General features: G+C 36.8%; 1 protein-coding gene across 2 annotated transcripts in view; it reads left to right on the top strand.

Moving 5' to 3' along the window:
- The first annotated feature begins 3,437 nt into the window (after positions 1-3,437).
- The window catches only part of LOC134540739 (differentially expressed in FDCP 8 homolog), a 39,204-nt gene continuing 18,407 nt past the window's right edge, over positions 3,438-24,234 (top strand). The window contains exons 1-5 of one of the 2 annotated variants that reach the window (XM_063383646.1): positions 3,438-4,014; positions 6,696-6,996; positions 15,481-15,645; positions 18,289-18,530; positions 20,720-20,941. In XM_063383646.1, the coding sequence (XP_063239716.1) occupies positions 3,829-4,014; positions 6,696-6,996; positions 15,481-15,645; positions 18,289-18,530; positions 20,720-20,941 (1,116 nt within the window). In that variant the 5' untranslated portion in view covers positions 3,438-3,828. Of the gene's footprint in view, positions 4,015-6,695; positions 7,015-15,480; positions 15,646-18,288; positions 18,531-20,719; positions 20,942-24,234 lie in introns of both variants that reach the window. The other variant, XM_063383639.1, reaches the window with a different exon arrangement.

Below are 24,234 nucleotides of genomic sequence, written 5' to 3'. Positions count from 1 at the left end.
TACCCATTCTTAGGTACACTGAAAGCCTGTAAAGCTAGGAATAGTTTTATGGTCATGTGGGCACATTTTTGGTGTGAAGCTTTAGTCCTTGATTCCTATTAGCTAAAAATGTAACAGGTTGCTTTGTGACAACTTGATTTAGGATGAAACAGTAAAAAGCCGTTAGGCACAATTCCAAATAAATTGAGGTCTGGTCGTTCCTGATGTTCAGAAAAAGCAAAATATGTGAATAGAAGACAAAACCTATGTAAGGAAACTGATTATTTAGTCAAATTGAAGGTGTATGCAATTCAACAGGAGGCTAGCTAGTGAGCGATAATGAATAATTTGGTAAACTTACTCTACTGGATTGATGTAATTGGCGTACAGAGGTTGATGTGCTTCATGGTGCATTACATTTCTAGCCTCAGCGATGGTTGAGGATAAAATTAAGTTACCCCTAGTGGCCGAAAGCCAATAGGATGGTTTATGGTGTGGTAGCATGTCTCGAATGGCTATGGGACCTAAATAACAATAAGTCGGTTGATTTTCGGTTTTATGTGGTTAAGTTAATGTTCTTGAATTAAACATCACCAGAAAGATGATGTACTACTCTAAGTAGTCTTCCGGCATGAGTCCCAGACTGGCCAGTAATGTGAGGTGATATAAGAGCTCGCCAGCATTTAATGGGTAGGAAGTTAAAAAAATGGAATATTATGGAAATGTAATAAATAGGTGTGGATGGGACCATAATGCATTTTTTGTTGTAGTGCTTTTAATTTTTTTTTTATTTCTTATAGAAAAAACTCAGATACAGTGTTTTTCAATCAAGGGTTTGGTGATGTATATTTTTGTTCCTGGACAGAAAGGGATTATAGTGTATATTTAATGGTCACTTTTTAATGGAGTGTGAGTATGTTCTGGGGAGGTCCTTTAATTTTTTTTTGACATGATAACGTCTTATAAATCGATGAACGCCGGCTGCACGCACGAAAAATTGTACTGTTCCGCCTGAGCCAACCACCGTGCGAGAAAATCTTCTATGATATCAAACAGGTTAAGGCGGGCTTTTTAACTAATTGTTCGTGATTATATTTAAACAAATCGTTGAAATTAAATTTGCAAAAAACTGTAAATAATATTTGAAAATTATAAGTATGCAATTTTTCATCAATGTTTTCTTATGACATTATCACATTAAATTATCATCCGTAAACCAACTTTACAGACAACCCTCTTTTTAACTGACTGATAGTTTCCATTAATATATTTATTCATCCTCGACATTTCGAACTGACAGTGCCTTAATGTTAAATTATTCAGCTAACTGGTGTTATTTTTTTTGTGGCAGTTTTTGGCATTCTCTTGCTTAAATTAAACGACTTTGCCCCTAGATGAATGTGAGTGTTATTTAGTGTGTGTGTTTTCAGTGTTCCTATTGTTAGTGTGCTAGGCGATTATCATATCAATAGGGTAACAAGGTGTTCCACGGTGGCACCACAGTGAACGAGACAAAGATTCCTTAGGATGCGTGCTATTGCGAATATAGCCCGGCCTTAAACATCAACAATAGCCACATCAGCGTCTTCGCACAGCTTATGCCGGGAAACTGGGCAGTCGCCAGTTATATTAAAATTTAATCACACATTCGTTGATCGGAAACAACTGCCACACTTCCCCAACCAAATAAAGCGTAGTAGTGACAAAGACTATAATGTTGAATGTAGTGACGTCGACCCAAGTGTCTCCTCGACTCCTTCAGGTCGTTATGCCACGTCAGCGTACTCTCTTGCATAAGTGAAGGGTTTACGATCAGGGACGCACCCGTGTGCGCCTTAGCACGTCAGTAGACTTCATTATGTTTGTAAATAGTTATACTTATTATGTGCATTTAATTTATCACGAGCCTCCACGATTGTATAATTTGTAACGTAACAAAACTCTCACGTCTTAAATAGTGTGTCTAAATGTTGTACAAATACTTCACTTGTCATTAATTCGTAACTAATTAGTTAATTTGTGTTTTCGTTTTATAAATTAGGTACCATTAAATTACTTGTCATGTCTTTTCTTAATAATTATGTGATTTCTTTCGAGTGCTATGTTTAGTACTGTAACCGCAGCCTGGCTCACCGCGAAACGGGCCTCTCCCACGCCGGCCTATTTCCCCTCCCCTCCTCAAAAGCTCGCGAGCCCCAGCACGTGGACGGGCGGAGGAGGCCAGTGGCTAAGCAGATTCGGAGCCGATCAACGTGGGCTCGCTCCGCTCCGCTCGGGACGAATTTAGCACGGCAACGTTGTTCGCTCTCAGTACGGGACTGCCTCTGCAGTCGAGTTGCACTGTGTCAGAATTCGTTGCACCGCTGAACTTTCCTATTCAGTACGTATCGTTACAGAACTATCTCCGCCTACGTAACAGGCCGCATATGTGCTATTTCGAACTGCAGAACTCGCTGAGTCCGTACGTTTCGTCACAGAACTATCTCCGCATACGTGACAGGTCGCGTATGTGCTACGTAGCACTGCTGAACTATTGTAACCGGTACGATTCGCTACGGGACTGCAGTCATTGTCTCACCGGGTCGCATTTTGTTGCCAAGAGTTTATTTCCGGGAGTTCGGGTTGCGGCGGGGGAGGACGCTCGTTCCGCGACATGCCAGCCAGGCTGCGACAGGATTCTTCACGGAATAAAGGAGCTCGTGAAAACGGACAGCATCATCTTCTCCTTGCTACCATCTACCATTCCTTCTACCTATGTAAATTTCCCTCCTGGTCCCATATTTCCTGGTCCCGGCTACATTGGCCTGAACTCCACTCTCTCTCCGACTGGAGCTACGCGGGCAAACCAGAGCGAGTCTCAGGACAATTCACAACAGGGACTTAGGGACCTTTGGGCCGAGGCACGTCAGTAGCTAATGAATTCCTTGGCATATAATTAATATAGGTATGGCTTTTATGCATGCCTTTTACTTGGCTTAAATTTTTAATATGGGCAAACAGAAAATATCTTTTAATTTATGTTGGTATAAAAATAAGTAAAATGTTTCAAAGAATACTTGTGCTGATTACTGACCAGCTTCGAGATTAATGACATGGATTCAGACGACTAAAATTATGGAATTACTAAATAAATCGGTTTGGAAAAAAAGTTGGGTCAGCAGTTACCTAAATGGAATTCTGTCGGCGATGTTATGGAAGAGGAAATGGTTATGTTTACTCTATTAGATGTGCTAGTAATGGATTCGGGCACTCTTCTTATTGTTCGCTGCTTCAAGGGACTTCTATGTGGTCTTTATGAGCATTAACTAATAAAGAAAATACTAAATTAGACTTTATAAGTGTTTTTGACAGTTCAATATTGTTTATATCGACATATATACATATTAGCCTACCCAGTTTTACTTACACAGACTTTTTTTTCTTAATGACAATCGTCGTACTCGCACATTTGTTGTTTTAAAACAGGACGATACTGGCCTGAAGCAGCACATGCGGGCTTAGGGCAATTTCGAGGACTTAATTTCTTTTCTGAATTTTTTAGATTGTTACATAAACATAAAATAGTTGAACTTTTTCGTAATGTCTTGATATGGGATCGTTTACTAAATAAAATAATGTTTTATTAGTAGTTTATGACTGTTATTATAATTCACATGATTGTAGTATTCAATGACGATTTTAACATCATAGCCTCTTTTTGATTACGTGAATGCTTTTCTATGGTGTCTTCACACATCGTAAAAATAAAAATGGATGTTTCTGTGTGGAATTTGACAAGGTTCTTCCTTTCTGGTAGTGTGGTTAAATGCGTTTTCGATATATTATTATTGATGTTTTAATATAAAAATAATGGATACTGCTACGGTAGCAATTAACTGTGTTACTGTTAATTCAGAAGCAGTAGCGCATAGGACCCTAGCATCAACTCCGTCGTCGTCAACTTCGGGATGTGTGTCTGGTGATGATACGTCAGAAGGAAAAATTACAGCTCCGTCAAGCTTAATCACTGCAGAAAACTACCTGACATTATGTGATGTAAGAATAACTTATTTTGCTTATATTTGAGTCATATTTTGTTCTGCAAGGGAATATGATCATGCTGGAACGGTAGACGGAGGAGAATGGGATGTTGCTGAATGTTGGAAAGACGAAAGTGGTTAGATTCACTAGAAAGAGGAAGATAACGAGAAAAGTGTATAACTGTAAGGAGGTTGACGAGTCTAAGTACCTAGGGGTGAACCTGCAAAGTAACCTGGGATGGGGGTCATTCCGTATGAAATCAACACACTAAAATATAAATTTACTTGACCACCTCAGAATTTGATGCAATTTGCCATGAAGGTTATCATCATAGAGATGAAGAAAAATGACAATTTCTTTTCAAATATTTTGAACGGTTTCAAAATTACGGCTATGTAATTTTTCCCAAAATCAACAAAAAAAAATAACCATCATATTTTGAAATCACTGTAGCTTTTCTCCTAATTGAGCTATATAGGTGGGAGTGGTGTCATTTTACTTAGTTTTAAATGCTCTTTCTTTTGATGTATAACACAACATACTTTGTTTTCAGAATGTTTTTGAGAAATCAAATTCAAAATTTTATTTTAATTTTCTCAAAAAGTGCATTGTTTAAATTTTTTAAAAAAATTCTATAAATAGAGAGCTAATACTTTAAGACCATAGATAATGAGTGCAATGAAGCGAAATCGGTAATAAATGGAATAATAAATCTCAAATATTTAGCAAAGAAGAATAAAATCCCAAACATGAATAGCAACTGATATGCTACGGAATTAGCCTGGATTGTCGCACTATGCACGACTTAGTACTTAAATACATGAAAGAAAAATATTCTTATTTTGATTTAAATGACAAAGTAAACATGTAATGATGAGACAAAAATGAGTATAATCATGTAAACGTCTCAATGTTTACATAGGTTTTATTTGGTTATGTTTGTATATTAAAGTTGATAAACTTTCATTGTTTGTATTGAGAAAGTATAACTCACTGAAAAATTGTTCTATTTTGAAAAAAAAAATATCTCTTAACTAACCAGGAAATCTTTCCAAAATATTTTTCCAGAAAACTTACATCTCTATCCATCATTATATTTGATGATTTGGTAATTGTTTTGTTATCATGTATCCAAGTTTATCTATTGATCCATATGGCATGATATTTTATAATTGATCCTGTGGTACATGATGCTTGCTGTTTTGGTGTAGAATGTCGAAAGATCTTGGGCAAAACAAAAATATCACATTACAAACATGCGTCAGGTCTTGTGGAATTTTTTCTTTTGTATTCAACATACTTACTATCATAGTTCATTGTTATAGGTATATCACAAGTTTTTGTTATGTCTAGGATCTTTGATGTGCTGAATTAAAACATCATGTACCACAAGATCAATGTATTCAGGATCATGCCATTTGGATCAAGGAATAGACTTGGATAAGCAATATGAAACTTTAACAAACTGTTGGTTAGGAATTAACTTATTTTAAATGAAGCTAACCTAACCAACAATTTACAATATTTTAAAAGGGTATTTTAATTGTAGTGCACCAAACCTAACTTACCGTCCACACTTTTACGTTATTTTAAGTGTATCTAACTAATATTAACCAACCATTTACACTGCTTTCTTGTAGTTGGTAAATATGTAGTTGGGCGGTATTTGCGAAAAAAAATGTTAAAAATCCGAAAATACTTTTATTCTATGCTCTTTAACTTCCTCTTTTCATTAAACCCGGCGGAGATAAGAAATTCCAAATACTTTAGGAGATATCACCGTTCTTATTTTGCAATACAGGACCTGTGAAATCATTCGACCGCCGCCATTTTTTTATTTTGCAGTGTGTTCGTGAATGCCTAATTAATTAAAATGGTTGATTAGGTCAGGTCAGTTACATTATAAATACTTTCAAACTAAGCGGACATTAAAAATAATATGAATTTTAACAGTTGTTTAGTTTTAAAGTATTTATAATGTAACTGACCTGTCCAAACAAACCGGGACAAAGGATGAACAGTAGGAACTCACGTAATTTTTTTTATTTATTACTTGCCCAACAATATCCAAATAACAAATAAAACATTAAAATTTGTAACATTAAAAACTCACCTAAGTTAGAGGTGGGTATAATTCCTTTGCCATTAGTAGAAAATTATGTATTCGTTCACCTACGTCGCAAAAAAAAAAAAATCCTACTCGAAAACAAGAAACAATGGTGAAAGCCACATGAATGCACAGGTATTGATGGAAATTAAAAAATTCGATATCTCCTAAAGTATTTGGAATTTATTATCTCCGCCAACTTTAATCAAAAGAGGAAGTTAAAGAGCATAGAATAAAAGTATTTTCGGAATTTAAAATTTGTTTTAACAAATATCGCCCAACTATAAATTCGATATCTCATAAAGTATTTGGAATTTCTTATCTCCGCCGGGTTTAATGAAGAGAGGAAGTTAAAGAGCATATAATGAAAGTATTTTTGTATTTTTAACATTTTTTTTTCTCAAATACCGCCCAACTACATATTTACCGTTGTAGTTTTAATGTGGATTACTTAACCAACCATCCTCCAATTTTATGTTATTGTACTGTAAGTAATCTAACTTAACCAGAAAAGTTTTTAACATATTGCAATTTGCCCCTCCATGACTTAAATGCAGTGTTGTGTGACCGGGGGACTGCGGTGGTGCAGGAGCCGGGAGCGCTGTCCTCGGCGGAGGACTTGGCCCGGGCCGTGGACCGCTGCAAGGAGATGGTGCTGGACAGCCGGGAGTGCTCGGAGGAGCGCCAGTGGCTGGTGCGACGGCTGATCGAGCTGCGTCTCAGGCAGCAGGAGCAGAAGGAGGCGGGAGGGGTCGGCACCCCGGAGATGCGTGTCGCGCTGGGTCACCACTTCGTGCTGCAGAGCGAGCCGGCTCCCACCGCCCGGCGCCACTGCGATCGCTGCTGCGGCATCATCTGGGGCGTCCTGCACTCCTGGTACCAGTGCTGCGGTCAGTCGCCCCTATCAGGTCTTAAGTTTGTTTCTGCCGTCTGAGGCCAAATAACGAATAATGTTTGGTAATTTTCTAGAGTAAGTGTTCTGCTAAAAGAATATAATTTATACTATGGAAATGGTGTTTTTAAAATCCTTCATTATATTTGATGACTATGTGGTAATTATCAAGGTAAGCATCTTGCATGAAATAATGTTCAAGTATGTTATATTTAAGTTCTTATAACAATGCTTGTGTAAATATAGGATATTTCAATTTAAAACAAATTCTAATCCAACTATAATATTTTTGTGTATCAATATCAAAATCAAATAGCAGGAGTGGGATTTTGTAAAATATTTTTGTTTTATTCAATTTCAAATTTTAGCAAATAATGGTACACAGTTTAATAAATGGTAATATATAGTTCACATAATTGTTATAATTATAAATTAATTATTTGTTCAAATTTTTAGGGATTTGGTTTGCAAATTACTTATTGACTACCTATTTTCATCTTTAAAAATTTCCAGAAATGCAGACTGTTCCACTGTCCGAACTTGTCATTCGGCAGTGCACGGTGCATATGTAGAAATAACTTATCACTAGTTACAAATTGTATACAGGGTTTTTATAAAAAGTATTGGGAAAGTCTTAGAAAAATATATTGTTACGAACGTGAGCAAGGCCGGGACACGTGCAGGTGCAGAGTTGGCTGGCAACTGCCGCAACATATGCGCCGCGCGCGCCTGGAAGATAACAAGGATTGTCGCTTTCCCCCCTCCTTCCCAACCACTCCCTGCGCGGCACCCCGCCTTTGACACGTAACTGAAACCTGACAGCTGTGGAGTTACGCCAGCCGCCGACACGTGTTTCGAGATATTTCTGCCGTTGGGTCGGCGCGGAATGACGCGACTGGCCCCGGCCGCGCTCGCGAGATCTGGTAATGGCGGTTGATAGATAAAACGAGGCCACCGTGAGAGTCAGACAGAGTTCAGAGAGAGAGAGTTCAGGCGGGAGCCTTCCAGCGGCGGAGCTTCCGGGGTGATAGTGCTGCAGGTGCGGCAGAGTGGCGAAGTCCTTGGACGAAGGTTCCAGGGCAGGGAGTGAGTGAGTTCAGTGGAGTCGGGAGTTTTCCCGCGGCGGAGTTTCCGGGCGATAGAGCGGCGAAGTCCCTGGACGAAGGTTCCAGGGCGAAGAGTTCAGTTCCGGGTTGTAGTGTCGAGGTGTCGAGTGAGATCTCGGCGAAGGCAAGTGCGTCAGCGGCGGCGGAGTGCGGCGACGGAGTCCCGCAGCTGAGATCCACGAGGGGTGCTGCGGTGATAGTTGCGCTAGAGGTGCGGCCCAGCGAGGTGTGTGGATTATAAAAACGAGTGACTGAGTAAGCAAAATTTTTAAGTACAATTGATTATTTGACAATTTTATAAGATTAATTGTAAGTGACATAAGTAGTGGCCATCAATAAAACTGTGTAGTGTGTAGTAAAATCTATTAATTGGGCTATCCTTTACGAACCCGCGGTAAATCGTAACAATATTTATTTGAGATTGCTACAATGCCTCAAAAGTCTTCAAAGTGCATACCTTGGGCTTCGACACACTTTTGCCAGCAGCTTTTCCATGACTCAAAGGCTCCCTGGTAGGCAAATTCCAGAAGGTCCTTAAGGGTGCACGTGCAAGCTTCTTTGATGGCACGTAGGGTCCCGTGGTGGTGTCCTTTGAAGGAGGATTTCATGTTTGGGAATAGGAAAAAGTCTGCTGTTGCCAAGCCGGGACTGTAAGAGGGTTGGGGTCATCTTCAACGTGTTGCAGAAGATCTTTGCAAACAGAAACTCGCCTCTGCGTTTGGTTGTCTATCAAGACCTTCGGGATGAGTTTCACACAAATTGTTTTTTGCATTTCCAATTTTTCAGTGATAATGTTGTGCACTGACATCCACACATCTATGCCAATTTCATCTGCGACTATGTGCGCACTTAACCGACGGTCTGAATTCAGCACTTCATGCACACACTGCACGTTGGCATCGGTTCTTGTTGTCGCCTGCTGTCCAACACAGGGCTCGTCCTCCACACTCTCTCGGCCATCTTTGAAGAGCTTGTGCCACTTAAAAACTGCATTATGTGACATGCTTTCATCCTTGAACACTTGGTGAATCATGCCCAACATCTCTGTATCTGATTTCCCCGGTCCAACACAAAATTTGATAGTGTACCACTGTTAAATCATTTGCTGCATTTTGCACTTACACAGAGTCACTCTACAGGGTTCCACTAAAAACACTAGTAACCTTAATGAACGCTGCAGGCGACTGGTGCTTGTTGCGTGTTGCAGGTCACACCCACCACCACCGAGCCTGTGCTGTGCAAAAGCTCTGTGATTTACAGTTACGTGAACACATTTTTTCTTCTCTTTTAACCCCTTTCCTTATCTATCACTGATTATAGGAGCGAGGCACAATGGTGATAAATGTACAGAGATACGTAGTGGCAAAGTACTGAATAAACATATTTATTAAAAAAAACTCCATTTACAATTTGGGCCATAAAGCTGATCAATTACAATTCAATCATGATGGTCTTCAAATATTCCTGCAGAGCTCTGCGAACATATAAGTATAACGGTAAAACACTAGCCTTATTTCAGGTTTATACAATACCCTTAATTGCAAGAACTGCATGATAAACCTTGAAAGTGCTGTTATTGCACTCAAACAAAAGGTAAATAGTGTCCAGGAGGTATTTACACTGTCAAAAACTATTAACAATTATCACATTATACTTGACCCATAAATCGTCAACTGTTTTTAGTTATCTGAAAAATCAGCATTAAAACCATTATTTTTAAACAAGATTTAAACTCCTGAATATTTTTAATCATTAACAAAATTAATTACAAAATAAATTACATTATACTGTTTATCAGAGAAAATACATTAAACACAAATATATATATATATATATATATATATATATATATATATATATATATATATATATATATATATATAAAAACAAATTATATGAACACCAAGACCTCAAGCATATAAATACTAAAATTTATGTAAGTTATGAACAAACTATAGATCATATTGCCAAAATACTTGAGCAAATAATAATATTCTATAAAATTTTAACTACAGTCAAACCTCTCTGAAACGACCTCTCACGGTTCCCAGGAATAGGGTCTTAATAGAGGGGGGGGTTGTAATAGATGTTTTCCGAAATTTTCAGTTGATTTCAAACCCCCCCCACGCTTTTCAAACCCGCTACTCGCTAAGAAACCAGCTGTACAATGGCAGGATGCTGTCACTCACAATGCTAGACTGCTTTGCTTTAAACCCACTTCAACCTTCATGACAAGTCCGTCGCCCTACAGGCCACCTCTAAAGAAAATATGTCAAAAGACAGTTTATTTTTACTGGTTAGTTTTCATGTACGTTTTCTCTGCTTGCCGTAGTTAAATACACACCCCGATGTCACTAACCCCGGATTTAATGAAGCAGTGATTATACGAATACATTCTCGGGAACCGTCAAAAAATTGGACATTTTGACCAAAATGTGAAAATCAGAAAAAAAAAATATAAAAAAATAAAAACAAAATGAAAGATCATTAAAATCTGTTAATTTTCACACAGCGTATTTTTGTGTCGGCTTTAATACTTCCAATAATGTTCATGTAAGAATAACAAAAAAATAATGGGACATTTCCTTTAAAAATATGGCAGCGGTAGGTTCTGCAACACGAGTGGGCGCACACGAAGCTCGCCCGGCTGGCTGGCGGCAGCGGCTTCATGATGCATAAGCTCACCCCTCCCTCCCCTCGTTAACATTCTTCAAGGCTAGCTCATCCCTCCCAGACACACAAACCATCTAGTGTCCTCCCTTATAACACTCACAATTTCGCTCCCCTTTGAAAAACCTTCAGTGAGAAAATGCTCTTTTCACCCTCTCTTCTCCCGTAAAATTTGGCTTTTACTAAAGCGGTGAGGGAGAGGTAAGATCATTGTAAATATTTTCGGACCCCTCCCTCCCTCCTCACCAAACACGCCCAAAAAAAAGTATGTCAAAACATGTCACTTTTCACACCAAGTTCGAGTTCAGTCATCTCAGGCAAGGAATTTACAAGCTTTCAAAATTAAATATAAATGTATTTTAATAGCAAGGGTCCTATGAAAAGGAATATACCAAACAAAATCAAGCTGCTGTCAACAAAGCATAAAACGGCCCAATGCGTGGTCGCTTCGTTATTGCTCGCGCGAGAGGCGAGACGTGGAATATTAGAAGAAAGATTAATGTGGGGGAGACAGACGGCAGCCAGTGTGTTTCCTGCGTGGGGAATAAGTGGCGTAGCCTTTTTTTTTTATGCTGGGTGAAGCGACCTTTTTCTGTCAACCCACGGGAAAAGATATTGCTTGAGTTGTCAAAATAAACATCGCTGCGGCAGTTAAAACAAGTTGAGGCGGGTGTGCATCCAGTCGGTCGCTGTGTATATCTACTCGAAAAACATAACATCTCAATAACAAGATTCCTTATTACCTACACGTATTGCCGGATGTTTTCAGCCTGATCCATACAAGTTCTTTAGCCACGTTTTAAATGAAAACAACTGGCGGGCCAGTGTTGTGCCCTGTTTTGCGGACACATAAAGCTTTTATCAATTTGCTGACAGTTTTAATATATTTTTACTCTCGTTAAAATGAAGCAGATAACGTGATTCGTGGAATGGGGGTTGTCAAGCGCTGACAGCGGTCGACAGGAAGTGGTATCTATTTTTAGATATGCGCTGCCTACGGCAGTACAGCACTAGGCAAGAGAAATGCAGTAACACGCTACTCACCGCAAGAAACTTATTTTCTGTCCGATTTTCTTCAGATTTTCGGCAATTTTTTCACGGTTCCTCGAAATCGGGTTGTAATAGAGAGGTGGTCGCAATAAATGGGGTCGCAACAAAAAGGTTTTACTGTAGTATTTACAACTCCGCTCATGCAGCGGACTACAAGAAAAATTACTAATTTTGTGTCAGTTTATGTGAAGATGATGCTAGCCAAGTCAACCACCACCAAAACTGCGGTTCTCTGCTCAGACGTTACTTGCCTCAATTTTATGCTCGCCGGTGTCCACTGCAAGCAGTGAAGTCATTGGGATATTGATGGGATCACTCCTGTGCGACTCAGTAACTCGTCAAGTTGACCTGATGCACCAACCTGGAACATTTTCTCTTCGCCGCGCTGCTTGATAAACAGCAACTCAGCAGGAAGAAGGCAACAGTGTACCATGGTGTTTCACTTCCTCGACCACTACAACACTGGCAGCCAAGTTCAAACACACAGCAGGTAGTAACAGATGTTCTACAATCCCAGTACACCAGTTGGCTGCCACCCTGTTATTCCACACTTATCTTATATTCTGTCTCATTAACAGCGACGCACACCCAGAGTTCAATGTAAATTAACGTTGCATCACCGCTATTGGTAACTGCAAATTTTTATAAGTCTTGTTGGCAACATCATTCATTCTTCTTGTCACAAGTCATGAACAAAGTCCGTCACTTGCTATCATTCCTCGGCTCCAAACCAGGCTGTCGCCCATAGCCAAAGTTCATTTTGCTCATGGCACCGAAAATATTCTAAGTCCACAACTGTGAAATATTCTAAGTCCCAGTACTGCAACAAAATACTACTCCAACAATCTTAGGGTCTCTACTGGCACACAGAGGGCTAACAGAATAAAAGTCCTAGTGCTGGCTCTTATGGCGACAACAGCTGGCAGTTCTTGACGGTGTAAACATGCAGCGGGACGTCTTCTTCATTGACCACGGCGTTGCTGGTGTGTCTCACTCACAGGCTCGCTGAATGGGTGTATTTATACTCAAAACCCGACCATCCATAAGCTGTTGGAACTGTGCAGTTGGTTCGAGAGAGGAAGGACTGCTCTGCCTCGTTTCCAGTTCACAGCGCAGGAATCTGAAGTCACCCGAACCTCTCCGAGCGGCTCCAATCTTTTGACTATACACGCCAAACACCTGGCACGCACGTTTTGCATTGCGGGCGTCATTCTTACGACGGTAGGCTTTTCCATTGTTTCTGGATCTCTATGTACGCTAACGGAAGTTAAAGTAACACTTTAAAAAAAAAATTAATTAATTTAAAAGTCAATATTTACACAAGGTGATATGCAACAGCTTTACTGCACTTAGAATATAATCAGATATTTGTTATTTTAAAATAAATGTGAAATCGCACTGAATCCAAATAATAAATTATCTATATTGATGTATTGAGTGATGTGTTTTGTGTAGTCTCAAGTAAGGGTCTCGCCTCCTTGACTTCAAATGCAGGTGCAAGGCTTTGGTGGATAAGCTTCTTATTATTTCTGCCTGTGGCTTTTTTTCTTATTTGACTCTATGTTTCAATTTGTCAAGAAATACATTTTAGAGTTACATTAAATTTATTTGTATTTGCAAAAGCATCAAGTGTAAGCATTATAAACATGAACCTGTCTCCAAAAGAAACCTAGCTTTGATTATTATTTTCAGTTAATGTAACTTGCTTCTAATTTATTTCTCCAAGAAAAATAAATCCCAAGGTGGTACGTTATGCCCGAGTCACTTTAGTACTTATATGTACGTATCTCTAGTTAAGTACCACATGGTCAACACATTTTGGATGGGTAAAGCATTCAAAGAAATGATCTTCTAACCTCCTTGGCCATACCTCACTGATAGAGACCGGAAAAATTCCCGGGTTCAATGACCTCCAGGATAGACTCCACTATTCTCTACACACTCGGGCAAATGCCAACTGTTCATTGACTGTTGACTTGTGAGTCGTCTCGACTGGGTGGCCTGTGATTTGACACTTTTATGAGTGAGGGTCTCTAATTGGCCCTCAATACTCCAGATTAACAGTGAACCAATGGCAGGAGCAGCACTAAGGTATGATTATTTGAATTGTAGCATGTCACGAAATGAATCCGCAAATTTTTCAGGTCTCTACTCACTGATATGTATTCTCGTCCCCTATGTCGCCTTCCCTCGGTTCCGTGCTAATAGCTCGCAAGATGTTCAACTTGTAAGGTTTCCAATGAATTATTTTAGCAATAGACTTATATAATATAATTTTTTGGACATAAGCCATTGCACTGTTTGTCATGGGAAAATTTGTCATTTTGTGCCCTATGATGGGAACAGATGTCAGTTCCATAAACATCGCAACTATCTTGTCATATGAAACTTACAGTGTTCGTCAGTGCTGTCTTCATGTTGTTTATAATACATTTTTATTTTCATAGAAGTTTGTGTTTGTATGTTTGCTGCGTTGTCCAGGTTTGTTGTCTGTCTGCATTTACTGTTCTTATTGAAACTGTCTGGTTGTTGTTAGCCCACTGTGTTCGTATGTGCTGTTAATTTTTCATGACTAAATTTCTTACACAGAATTCTTGTGCTGTCTGATATTAGTTTGAATGTGTTTGTCTGGGCTGTTGTCAAGATTGGTAAACATGTTTTTTTTTTTAAAAAACAAAACCAAACAACCTGGTTTTCTGGTTTAAACCATTTTTTTTTGGTTCAAACTAGGTATTTTTTTATTACATTAGTTATATTAGTTCTCTGCATGTTCAAATGAAAGCCATATAACATCCTGCTTTGTGCTACTCATGTTGAACCAGAAAAATTATCAAAGAATTGAATTCCAGAAAATCTGCACATTTGACCAGGACTTAACCACAGAAAGAGTATTTCCCCACTGGAGGAGAATTCTCCAGAGAATGGGCGTTTCCCACCGAAAGGGGATTTACAGTACAGTCAGGGATTTCCCACAAAACTGAAATTTTTTTAAATAAAAAAATTTATCTAGTTCCTATTTTTTCTACATTTTGACTACAATTTACTAGTTAATTAAATTTTAGAGGAATATTTAGCTGGGTATAATTTACAACCTATTCAGATAATTTAAATAAGATTTTGATTAGTATATAATATTTGTTCCCGTAATGAGAAAACTATTGTTATTAGAGTGGAATTAGACTTTTCAATAAGATTTATTAAGATATTCTATTATAATACATTAAAAAATCAATTTTTTTTTAAAATAAAAACAATTTGATTTAAACTATGGTTTAAATCGGCCAACCCTGGCTGTCGCTATTGTGTTGTCTATAATACTGATTAGTTTCATCATTGGGTCCATCTGTTCGTCAGCTGATTTAGGCTTGTTCTCTGTGAATTTGTTTTCAATTTTATTTCTTATTTCACATTCTTGAATTTTTTTCCATGACAAGCAATGGCTTAAGTCCAAAAAATTGTATTTAATCAAAATTCCCCATTGTGTGTATCATTTAAAGAACAGATGTGTAATTTCTTCCTATCAACCTCTGCCCCACCCCCTCTTTCAATGGTCCTCTATGTCTGACCCGCACTGTAGCTGTACATTAATGCTTGCCTCATTATCTGAGTGTTTTGTGGTTTTGATTGGATGGTGGCTCTCTTTAAAACTCTCACAGACTGCAAGTACAGCTGCCACGTGAAGTGCTTGCCGCAAGTGTGTCGGGTGTGCGCGCATGTGCGGGCGTGCGAGAACCCATCCTACGTCACCGACATCTGCCCCGAGACGGGTCTGTCGACTCAGGGCTACCGCTGCGCCGAGTGCAAGGCCCACATCACCTTCAGTGAGTGCTTGCATTCTTGTCTGTAGCCGGTTTACTGTGTGGAAAACTGTCAGTGTTATTTCATAGCGTCTCTCATCCTTAGACTGCAGTGTGCATTTAAATGGGTATTTCTATCTTGCAATGCACAATGTCTGCTGTTAGCGCTGTTTCTGTTTAAGTTGCTCTGTTACCAGATATACCAAAAGAGCACAGCAAATTTGACACAACTTTATAATGTAATAAAAAAATTTTTAAACTATGTATCTAAAAAAATTATTTTTTAAAGAAGCATTTGGAATGAGAATTTTGAAAGTACATTTTTTTGTAGTAGTTCATCAAGAGCATCATTTGATTATATAAAATTCTTTCTTATAAGGAAACGTAACTGAAAGATGCCATCTTGGTTTAAACTATTTTTATCATCAAATATTTTCATATCATTTAATATTAAAAATGTAAAATTTTAAACTTAATATTAAATAAAAGCACATTACACCATTGAAATTTTTTCCTTGAAATGAATGAATCGTGATGGCAAAACTTTATCCGTAAATTCATGGACCATACGTAAAAAATGTATAATGGGATTTGACATCTGTGAAAGTAAATAGTTTTTGCATTGTTTTATATAGTTTTTGTTTAATTTTTTAAACATGTTTGTTACAGCTTGGAAGTATATTAATTCTTGTATTAAATATTCAGAATATTTACAGTTTGTTTTCACTTGACTTCCCTTTCTATCTCAGTTAAAGAAACTATGCACAAATTTAAGTAAAATATGTGATTTTGTGCCTTTAACATAATCTCCACATAGTTTGTACATAAATTAACAGACTTCCTAAGCATGTGCACATATGTACTTATACTGCATCATACTTTATAAGCAGTTTAGGCATACAGTTTTAATTCATAAATTTCCTTTCGTTCCTCTTCAGTTTTCTACTTTGGGAATGAATAAAACATAATATCTAATTTCGTATTTCTGTAAACAATACTGTACCCAACCGCACAGTAATTTGCATTATCTTTTTGCTTTTTATAACCATCAATATTGCTAACCATTTTGACAATTTTCTCTGAAGGCTGGCGACACGCAGTTTCTGAACTCCTGCCATTTTACATTTAGTTACTGCGTTCGCCGTCAGAGTAGCATGCACGGGGCCTATAATGAATGTTATCAAAAAGTCTTATTAGTGTAGGTCTGTAGATGTTTTAACATATATATGTAACTGGGAAAGTTGTTACTAAGACTTAAAGGAACAATTTTAATCAAAATCAAATATTTTCTGGGGAGTTAACTACAAATTTTGAAAATGTACACACACCAAAACAAAAGCTTGATGATTTTATGTTTGCTTTAATCTCTGTAAGGTAAGTTTAGTATAGGATGATAAACATTCATCTAATTATGTCTCTTTCTTGCCTTAGCTTTCCCTAAAGGATTGTCATGTTTTGGACTCCCATTTACATCAGGTATTAATGTTTTTGGAATTGTTTCGTAAATAAATTTGCATAATGAATGTTAATTTATGCAGGTTATATGCTTTTTATTAGAGACTAGATTTTTGATTTTTTTTTAAGCTCAGTATAATTTTTTTAAAATGGAAAAGTGTTTATGGTTTTATGTTTATAATTTTTGTTTATTTTATGAAGATGGTGCAATATTTAATGTAAAAGTTGTCAAATCGTTACTAAAACCTTTTTTAACCAAATTTTTGTAATGCGATAGTGGTTAAAGCCAAACCATATTTTACTTGGAAAAATAAATAAGTAAACAAAAATTAATGTTCAAGTACATAAATTTGATTTAAGAAGAGATGCATTATTAGCTAGGGAACATAATTAATTTTTACAATCTGCTTGGTGTGAATATTTAGCTATGAACCACTTACTAAAATAATAACAATATGAATTTTAGATGCTATAAAGTAAAATTTTAGTAGTGATTTGAGTGTAATTTTGTTTGAATTCTGTTTTGTTCCACCAATGGACCAGCATATATACGTTACATTGACACACATTTAGTGGTTATGTTGGATTTATGACCTTTAAGACACTGCCTAGTGATGGGTTTATTTGTGTTTGTGGGATGCTCGCTAGAGCATCCAGCGCTGTATCACCTCTTAAGCGCAATGCTGTGAACTGGCGCGCAGTCGTCTTGTTGTGGATAGGGCAGCAATTAAATTTGACCGGTAACCATAACATTTATGGCAGAGAAATGAAGATACAGGTGTAGTGCAAGTTCCTTGAGTGATTTCAAGAATCTGTAGCAGGTATTTCATGCCTAGAAATGATTCAGAAAACTTGTGTTTTAACCATTTTCACTGATAGAAATAGAGTTTTAAAACAAAATGTCAGAACTAGTGATATGCCCTCAGTGTAGTCTTAAATACCTTTTGTAATCAGACTCCACTCAGATATCTTAGTTTTTAAATCTAGTGGTTTCATCTGAAGATCTGCAAACCATATATATTTATGCCTCGTAGGTGGGGCATTTAACTATATAATCAGTCCCTACTTTTAATGGGGCTGTGTGATAGGTCTTTATTACGTAATGTATCTGGCTACCTAATTAATGTAGACAGACACCACATTCAGCTATCATGTTTAAATTGCTTGTTCCTGTGAAGTGTGAGTGAGCCTGACGCCGGAGGCTTGTCCCAGAGAACAGCTGGGTGGAGCCGCGGCTCTGCGACTACGACGGCCAGTACTACTGCCCCGGCTGTCACTGGAACTCGACGGCCGTGATCCCGGCCCGCGTCGTCCACAACTGGGACTTTGAGGAGCGGAAGGTGTGCCGGGCGTCCCGGCAGCTGCTGAAGCTCATGTTCCGATCCCCGGTCATTCGGCTGGAGGCCCTCAACCCACGGCTCTTCGCCTTCGTCGAGGAGCTCAGCGTCGTCAAGGTACGCTCTGCTCGGGGGTGACTTGACGGAGGCTGCAAGGAACGTCCGGACCGGGTTTCCACATTGTGGAAAGTCAAAGAAAATCAGAGAAATGTCCAGGAAGTAAAATTGGCCAGGGAAAGTCAGGGAACTCACTAGAAATGCTGGAATAGTCATGGAAATTCCCCAGTAACAGTTATTTGAGTGAAAATGTAATGCTGTAATCTGCCATTACCCAGACTGAAAGCATATTTTTCTGTTGGTGTTTTAGTGCATTGTCCATATAAAATCAGGTGTGCAAGGTTCTGTATGAATTTTCATTTTTGCTGAAATAAAGAAAGTGAGAGCAAACTAGGCAAGCCATGAGGATGATGGAGGCCAAATTTTCTTTATTTCTTTATTTCTTTCAGAAAATCTCCAAATAGGTAAATTATTTGTAAAAAAAATTATTCATTTTTAATTGTTTGTTATTTATAAAAAATAGAGAAAATTTAAATTTTGGTCAGGAAAAGTTAGGTAAATTTTAATACATATTTGTGTTTACACTGGCTAAATATTCTTTTAAAATAAACAAAATAATTATTACTATACATCATGTCTGCATGTAACAAAAAATTATAACAAAACTGAAGAACTGGTAATGAAGGTGAAAATGATAATTGTGCTTGAAGTCATGAAACTTTAAATTACAGCAGCCCTTTTTTGCTAACTTACATTTTGTTTGGTGACACCTGACGCCATTTTATGGTTTCTTATTAAATAAAATGTAAATAGTTGGAGCCTGGCCATTTAAATAATTCTTAAAGTAGGTACGTCTGGAAAGGTTTTAGTTTTCCAACTTAAAAATTTGCATGTTTGTATGTTAATTTTTGTTTATATATAAAATATGAAATTGTGATATTAAAAATGTGTAAGAAAATTTCAATAAAAGGTTCAGAAAAAGTCTTGAAAATGGTTTACCAGATATTTGTAGAAACCCTGATAAATGATTAGATATTCGGTTGCTACATGAATCTGTTTTTTTTTTCTGTTGACTTCATTACAATAATCAGCTGTGAAAAGTTTGAATGTTTTTTGAACCACCTTTCAAAAACATCTCGCATTGTCTTGATCATAGTGTGGCACAGTGTGTTTACTGTGGTAGTGTTGCGCGGAGACTGCCCAATAGTGTAGTAAGTTGCATTCTCCGTAAAACTTTCTTTTTAATTTTGAGAATAAACTACTTGTGTACCTTATTTTATTTTCCAGTAGATTTCTTAAAGCAATTTTTCTGTTATCTTTTCCAGTCTCTGGTAATGGTTCTTGTCTAGCAATTGAAATAGTTTATACCAATAAGCCAAAAATATCATTTTAAAATTAGGTTCGGAAAATTTACTGTAACTTTTTACTGTTAGCCACCCCTGAACTGTTAGAGCAGATGATTCATGTAAAGGTTTGGAAGCCAATTATACCTGGAATTTTTTGATTTGTGACTTCTTTTAAAATTTTTTGTTATTTCCAAATACTTCCCTAAAGGATCCTTAAGCCTAAAAGATTCTTGAAAAGTGCATTTTAAAGGATGGTTGCCATTTTCGTTGACCTTTAAATGGGATCCTTATAGAATATCTGATGCAGGCTTTTATGAAAGGGCAATTCGCTTGCTTCTTTCCACGTGTTCTTGTGGTCTTTCAGGGTTTTACAACCCAATATTTTTGTCAACTGCTGATTATGCAATTTTATGTTTATCTATTCCTGTAAAATCATAAATTTGTATGTATAAAAATTGAAAAAATTTGTGCAAATAGTGTGTGACACATTTGTTAACGCAAATAAATGACTGCCGCAAAGTATGTCTATGTTGGTACACCAGGTTTTTTTTAGTGTTGAGAGAATTCAGTTGTCCTTTCATTCATGGCTAGTTTCCCATTGAACACAGCCTTGAAATTAAAGGATAATTTGGTTAAGACTGCATTGGAATAGGATGCATCCTCAGGAGTGTATGTTGGGGGGGGGGGGGAGGTAAGTTAGAACCACTTTGCCTGCTGTTTGCTTGCAAATTCTTTCCTTTTTTTTGGTGGGAATGATAGGTTTATTATTATTATTTCGGGGGGGGGGGGGGGTGAGGGTGATATACATCCCACCCACCGCTTCCGGCTCACGCCCCGCACATCCTTGCTAGTCAACTGTCGGAGTGCTGCGGTGTGACACGGCGCGTGGCGTGCTGGTTCCAGAAACTCAGGGAGAACATCCTGCTGATGAAGAAGTACTTGATCCTGTGCAAGGATGCCAGCGAGTCCCGCCTGCTGGGGCGGCTGGGCGACCGCCTGCACTTCACGGAGAGCCTGGATGCCTACAGCCTGCAGGACCTGGTGGAGCTGCACTCGGGCCAGCTGCTCGGCCAGCTGGAGAGCGTGGAGGCGGCATTCGCAAGCCACATCAGGACCGACTGCAAGGTGACTGCGTTGTGGAGTCTGTGCACTAACATTGCTGGAAGCTACGGAACTTATAATATCTGGAGACAAGATTTCATTGTTGAATTTTCAGGCCAATTTCGTGTTTAAAAAATTATATTTCGGTAATTTTTTATGAAATATTTTTACTAAAAAAAATAGCATATTATTGAACTAATATGATACTTAAATGTTCGATGATACTAATTTCTCCAAAACAGTGTCATTTTGACTCATACATGATGCAATTTTTTTTTTTTTTCAATATAATAGTTTATAACAAGCATGTTTTAACTTTTAGGAATAAGTGTAATAAATCTGTTGAGTATTTCTGTGTTTAAAAGACGTACTAAGTAGGGATGGGTCGATTCCACATTTCTTCGATTCCGATGCTACAATTTCTCTTGATTCCAGGTTTGATTCTGATTCTAATTACTAATTTTACAAAGCCATGATTTTGTGTTTTTGTGAAATTCCTCTCTTCTGCCATGCTCTTTAAATGTCCTGTTTGTTGTGTTTCACTTGATTTACATCCGTGAACGTTTGCATTGACATTAAAACATTAAATGATGATTTAATATTTTCTTTTCATCGTGATTAAAATTCACAATTAATTTAATAATGCAAGCTATCGGGGTCAATTGAAACACCAACATGAACGTTTAAAGCAGTGAATTTTACAAAAATTTGTTCTACACACGGGCAGCAACTGTTATGCACAAACAATAAATCTTAAGCATTAAATTTAATGACTTTAAATACTCATGGATCCAATTTTAAACCAACTTTTTTTTTAGGAAAACAATATTTACTTAAAAGTATAACACTAAAATGTTTATTAACTTCAACATAGCATCTTGTTTGCCTGTCAACATTGGAATTTTTAAGATATGATGTTTACTAGTGAAGATAAAATTTATGTTAATGTTATGTTTATGAAATAAAGTTATTATATTGAAATGAGATTTCAATATTTTCCCTGCAAGTACAAAAATCCAACTTTGGTTAATTCAGTGTTACTGATTACATGTGATTATGATTGTGATCTTACCTTCAAATAATGTACGACGTCTTTTGTATATTAGTGCTAGGAAAATTAGCTTACTGGCTGGAAAATATTGCAATTGTGGCTAGAATCACCTACGTGACTATTTTAAATTCAAATTATTGACTGTTAGGGATGTGCGAGTACCCGATATTTTTGGGTACGGTTTGAATCCACAATTACCCGAACCCGAAATCGTTGTAGGTACATGGATTCAAACAGTATTACGAATATGTATTCACAAAAGTTATTAATTAATTTAATACGGCTCAAAAATACTAGTTGTGAAAAATAAAATTAGGCTACTATTATGTAAGTATTTATAATAATATGTATCAAAGAAAGATATGTAAATTAAATAATTAACACAGTGACATTAAAAGAATTTCGAGATTTTGAGAGCTTAAACTATAATTACGAATTTCGTCGTATAGCAAACTATAATCAAAAAACGATTACATACCTACAAGAAAAAAACATCTTGGCTATTTATTGGAGAAAAAAATGGTTTCATTTGTTGAAACGTTTATAAAACTGAGATTTCCCTGTGGCGTGCAGTTTATTACAATTGAGTTGGAGAATCAAATATGTTTTGGTTTTCACATTTTAAAGTGTTTGTTATTAATTAAGTTTACATAGTTACAGTCAAACCTCATTAATACGAATCCGCTTAGTACGAAATTCCCGTTTATGCGAAGTACTTTCACAGTCCCAGAAAATAAAGTATGCTTTCCTATGTTATTCAGTACTTTTAATACGAAATATGGTTAATATGAATTACGAAGTTGTTTTGATCCCTCAAGTAGCTGTTAACGTGTATAAGTAAACGGTTAATACAAATTTCACCGCCGAAGTCTAAAGTAAATCACGTCTTCATAACCATCATTTAAAAAACGCTTCTCCAAAGATAGATGTATGTATCCTACAGCGCAAAATGGTCGAAAAACAAGATGAAAAGTTCAACTGTGGCGATGTTAGTAACTAAACTAGAAAAGATGCCATGTTGTAAACGGAAAACGACCTTGAACTTACTTAACAAGCTTATCCTTTCTGAATAACCAAATATTATATTTATTTCTTCAACAAATACTTGTAAAAGCTGGGGAGGGAAAGGTCTTGCAATATTAAGGTTAAGACCTGTTTGGATTACCATATTTTCAGATTAGCCAAATAATTTCTGTAATAAAAGAGTGTATAGTAAAATACTTCTTTATAAGCATTAAGTTATCACGTAACACACCCTATAACACTATTAAAAGCAAAAATTACTATACATGTTGATAAATGGGTGAAGACATAAAAAAAAATATTTAAATACAAAATATTTAATGTTTTTGTTTTGTATATTTTCACCTTAACTCGTTAGAATTAGCCACATTTTTAGATTAGTGGGACTATCTGTATAGTCATAGCTTAAGTATTTAGAGAAATTAAAAATAAATACCTCAAATATCCATTTTCATATATTTCCCTCACCCCTCCTACCCCTTTTTAATTTCTTTTTTCTATTTTAAACCAGCATTATGTGGTTCCAGGTATTGCATCTAATGTTATAGTTACCTCAAAAACTATTGGATCAATTTCAAAAAATCTTTTGATAATATGAATCTAAAATCTACATTATTTTTGATGGACATAGGCTGTGTTTTATATTCAGAAAAAAATTATTTAAAAATTATCATTAAAATATTAATACACAAACAGTAAACAAATGCATCATAGATATAATTATATCATAAATACATGCATATCAGTAAGGAATAAAGTTAGACTAGGAGATATTGAAATGTGGATGTTAATTGAGTGTATTAAATCCTTTTTTTTAATCTTCTGTACTTACTTTTTCCTATTTATATCTTTATGGTGGTTCATGACGCCATACGTTTGCTTAATAAGTGGATTTTAATGTCTATTCCCAAAATAAATGTATTACAGTGAAACCTCTTTAATACAAACCTGAAGGGACCTAAAATTTTGCAGTTTGTATTAACGAGGTTTGTATTAACAGGTGCATATGCTCACATTAATAATAATCGACAAAATCAAGTATTAATTTTTTACTCGAAAATTAGTCAAATAGAGAATTAAAGAGGCTTGAAAAATTCATTGATTTTTTTCTGCACTTTTTTAGTTGCATAAATGTCCTTTACTGCACTGCAAAGTTTGTCGAAGGAAGACAAGACATCAGTGTCCACATCACTAGCAGCCAGAACATTTTCCAAGACAATTAATGCTGAAGTGGACTTCACTC

This window comes from Bacillus rossius, chromosome 1 (genome assembly GCF_032445375.1).
Source record: "Bacillus rossius redtenbacheri isolate Brsri chromosome 1, Brsri_v3, whole genome shotgun sequence".
In the NCBI taxonomy this organism is placed as follows: Eukaryota; Metazoa; Arthropoda; class Insecta; order Phasmatodea; family Bacillidae; genus Bacillus; species Bacillus rossius.
The sequence above is the reverse complement of the archived record's forward strand: the minus strand, read 5'-3'. Positions and strand labels throughout refer to the sequence as shown.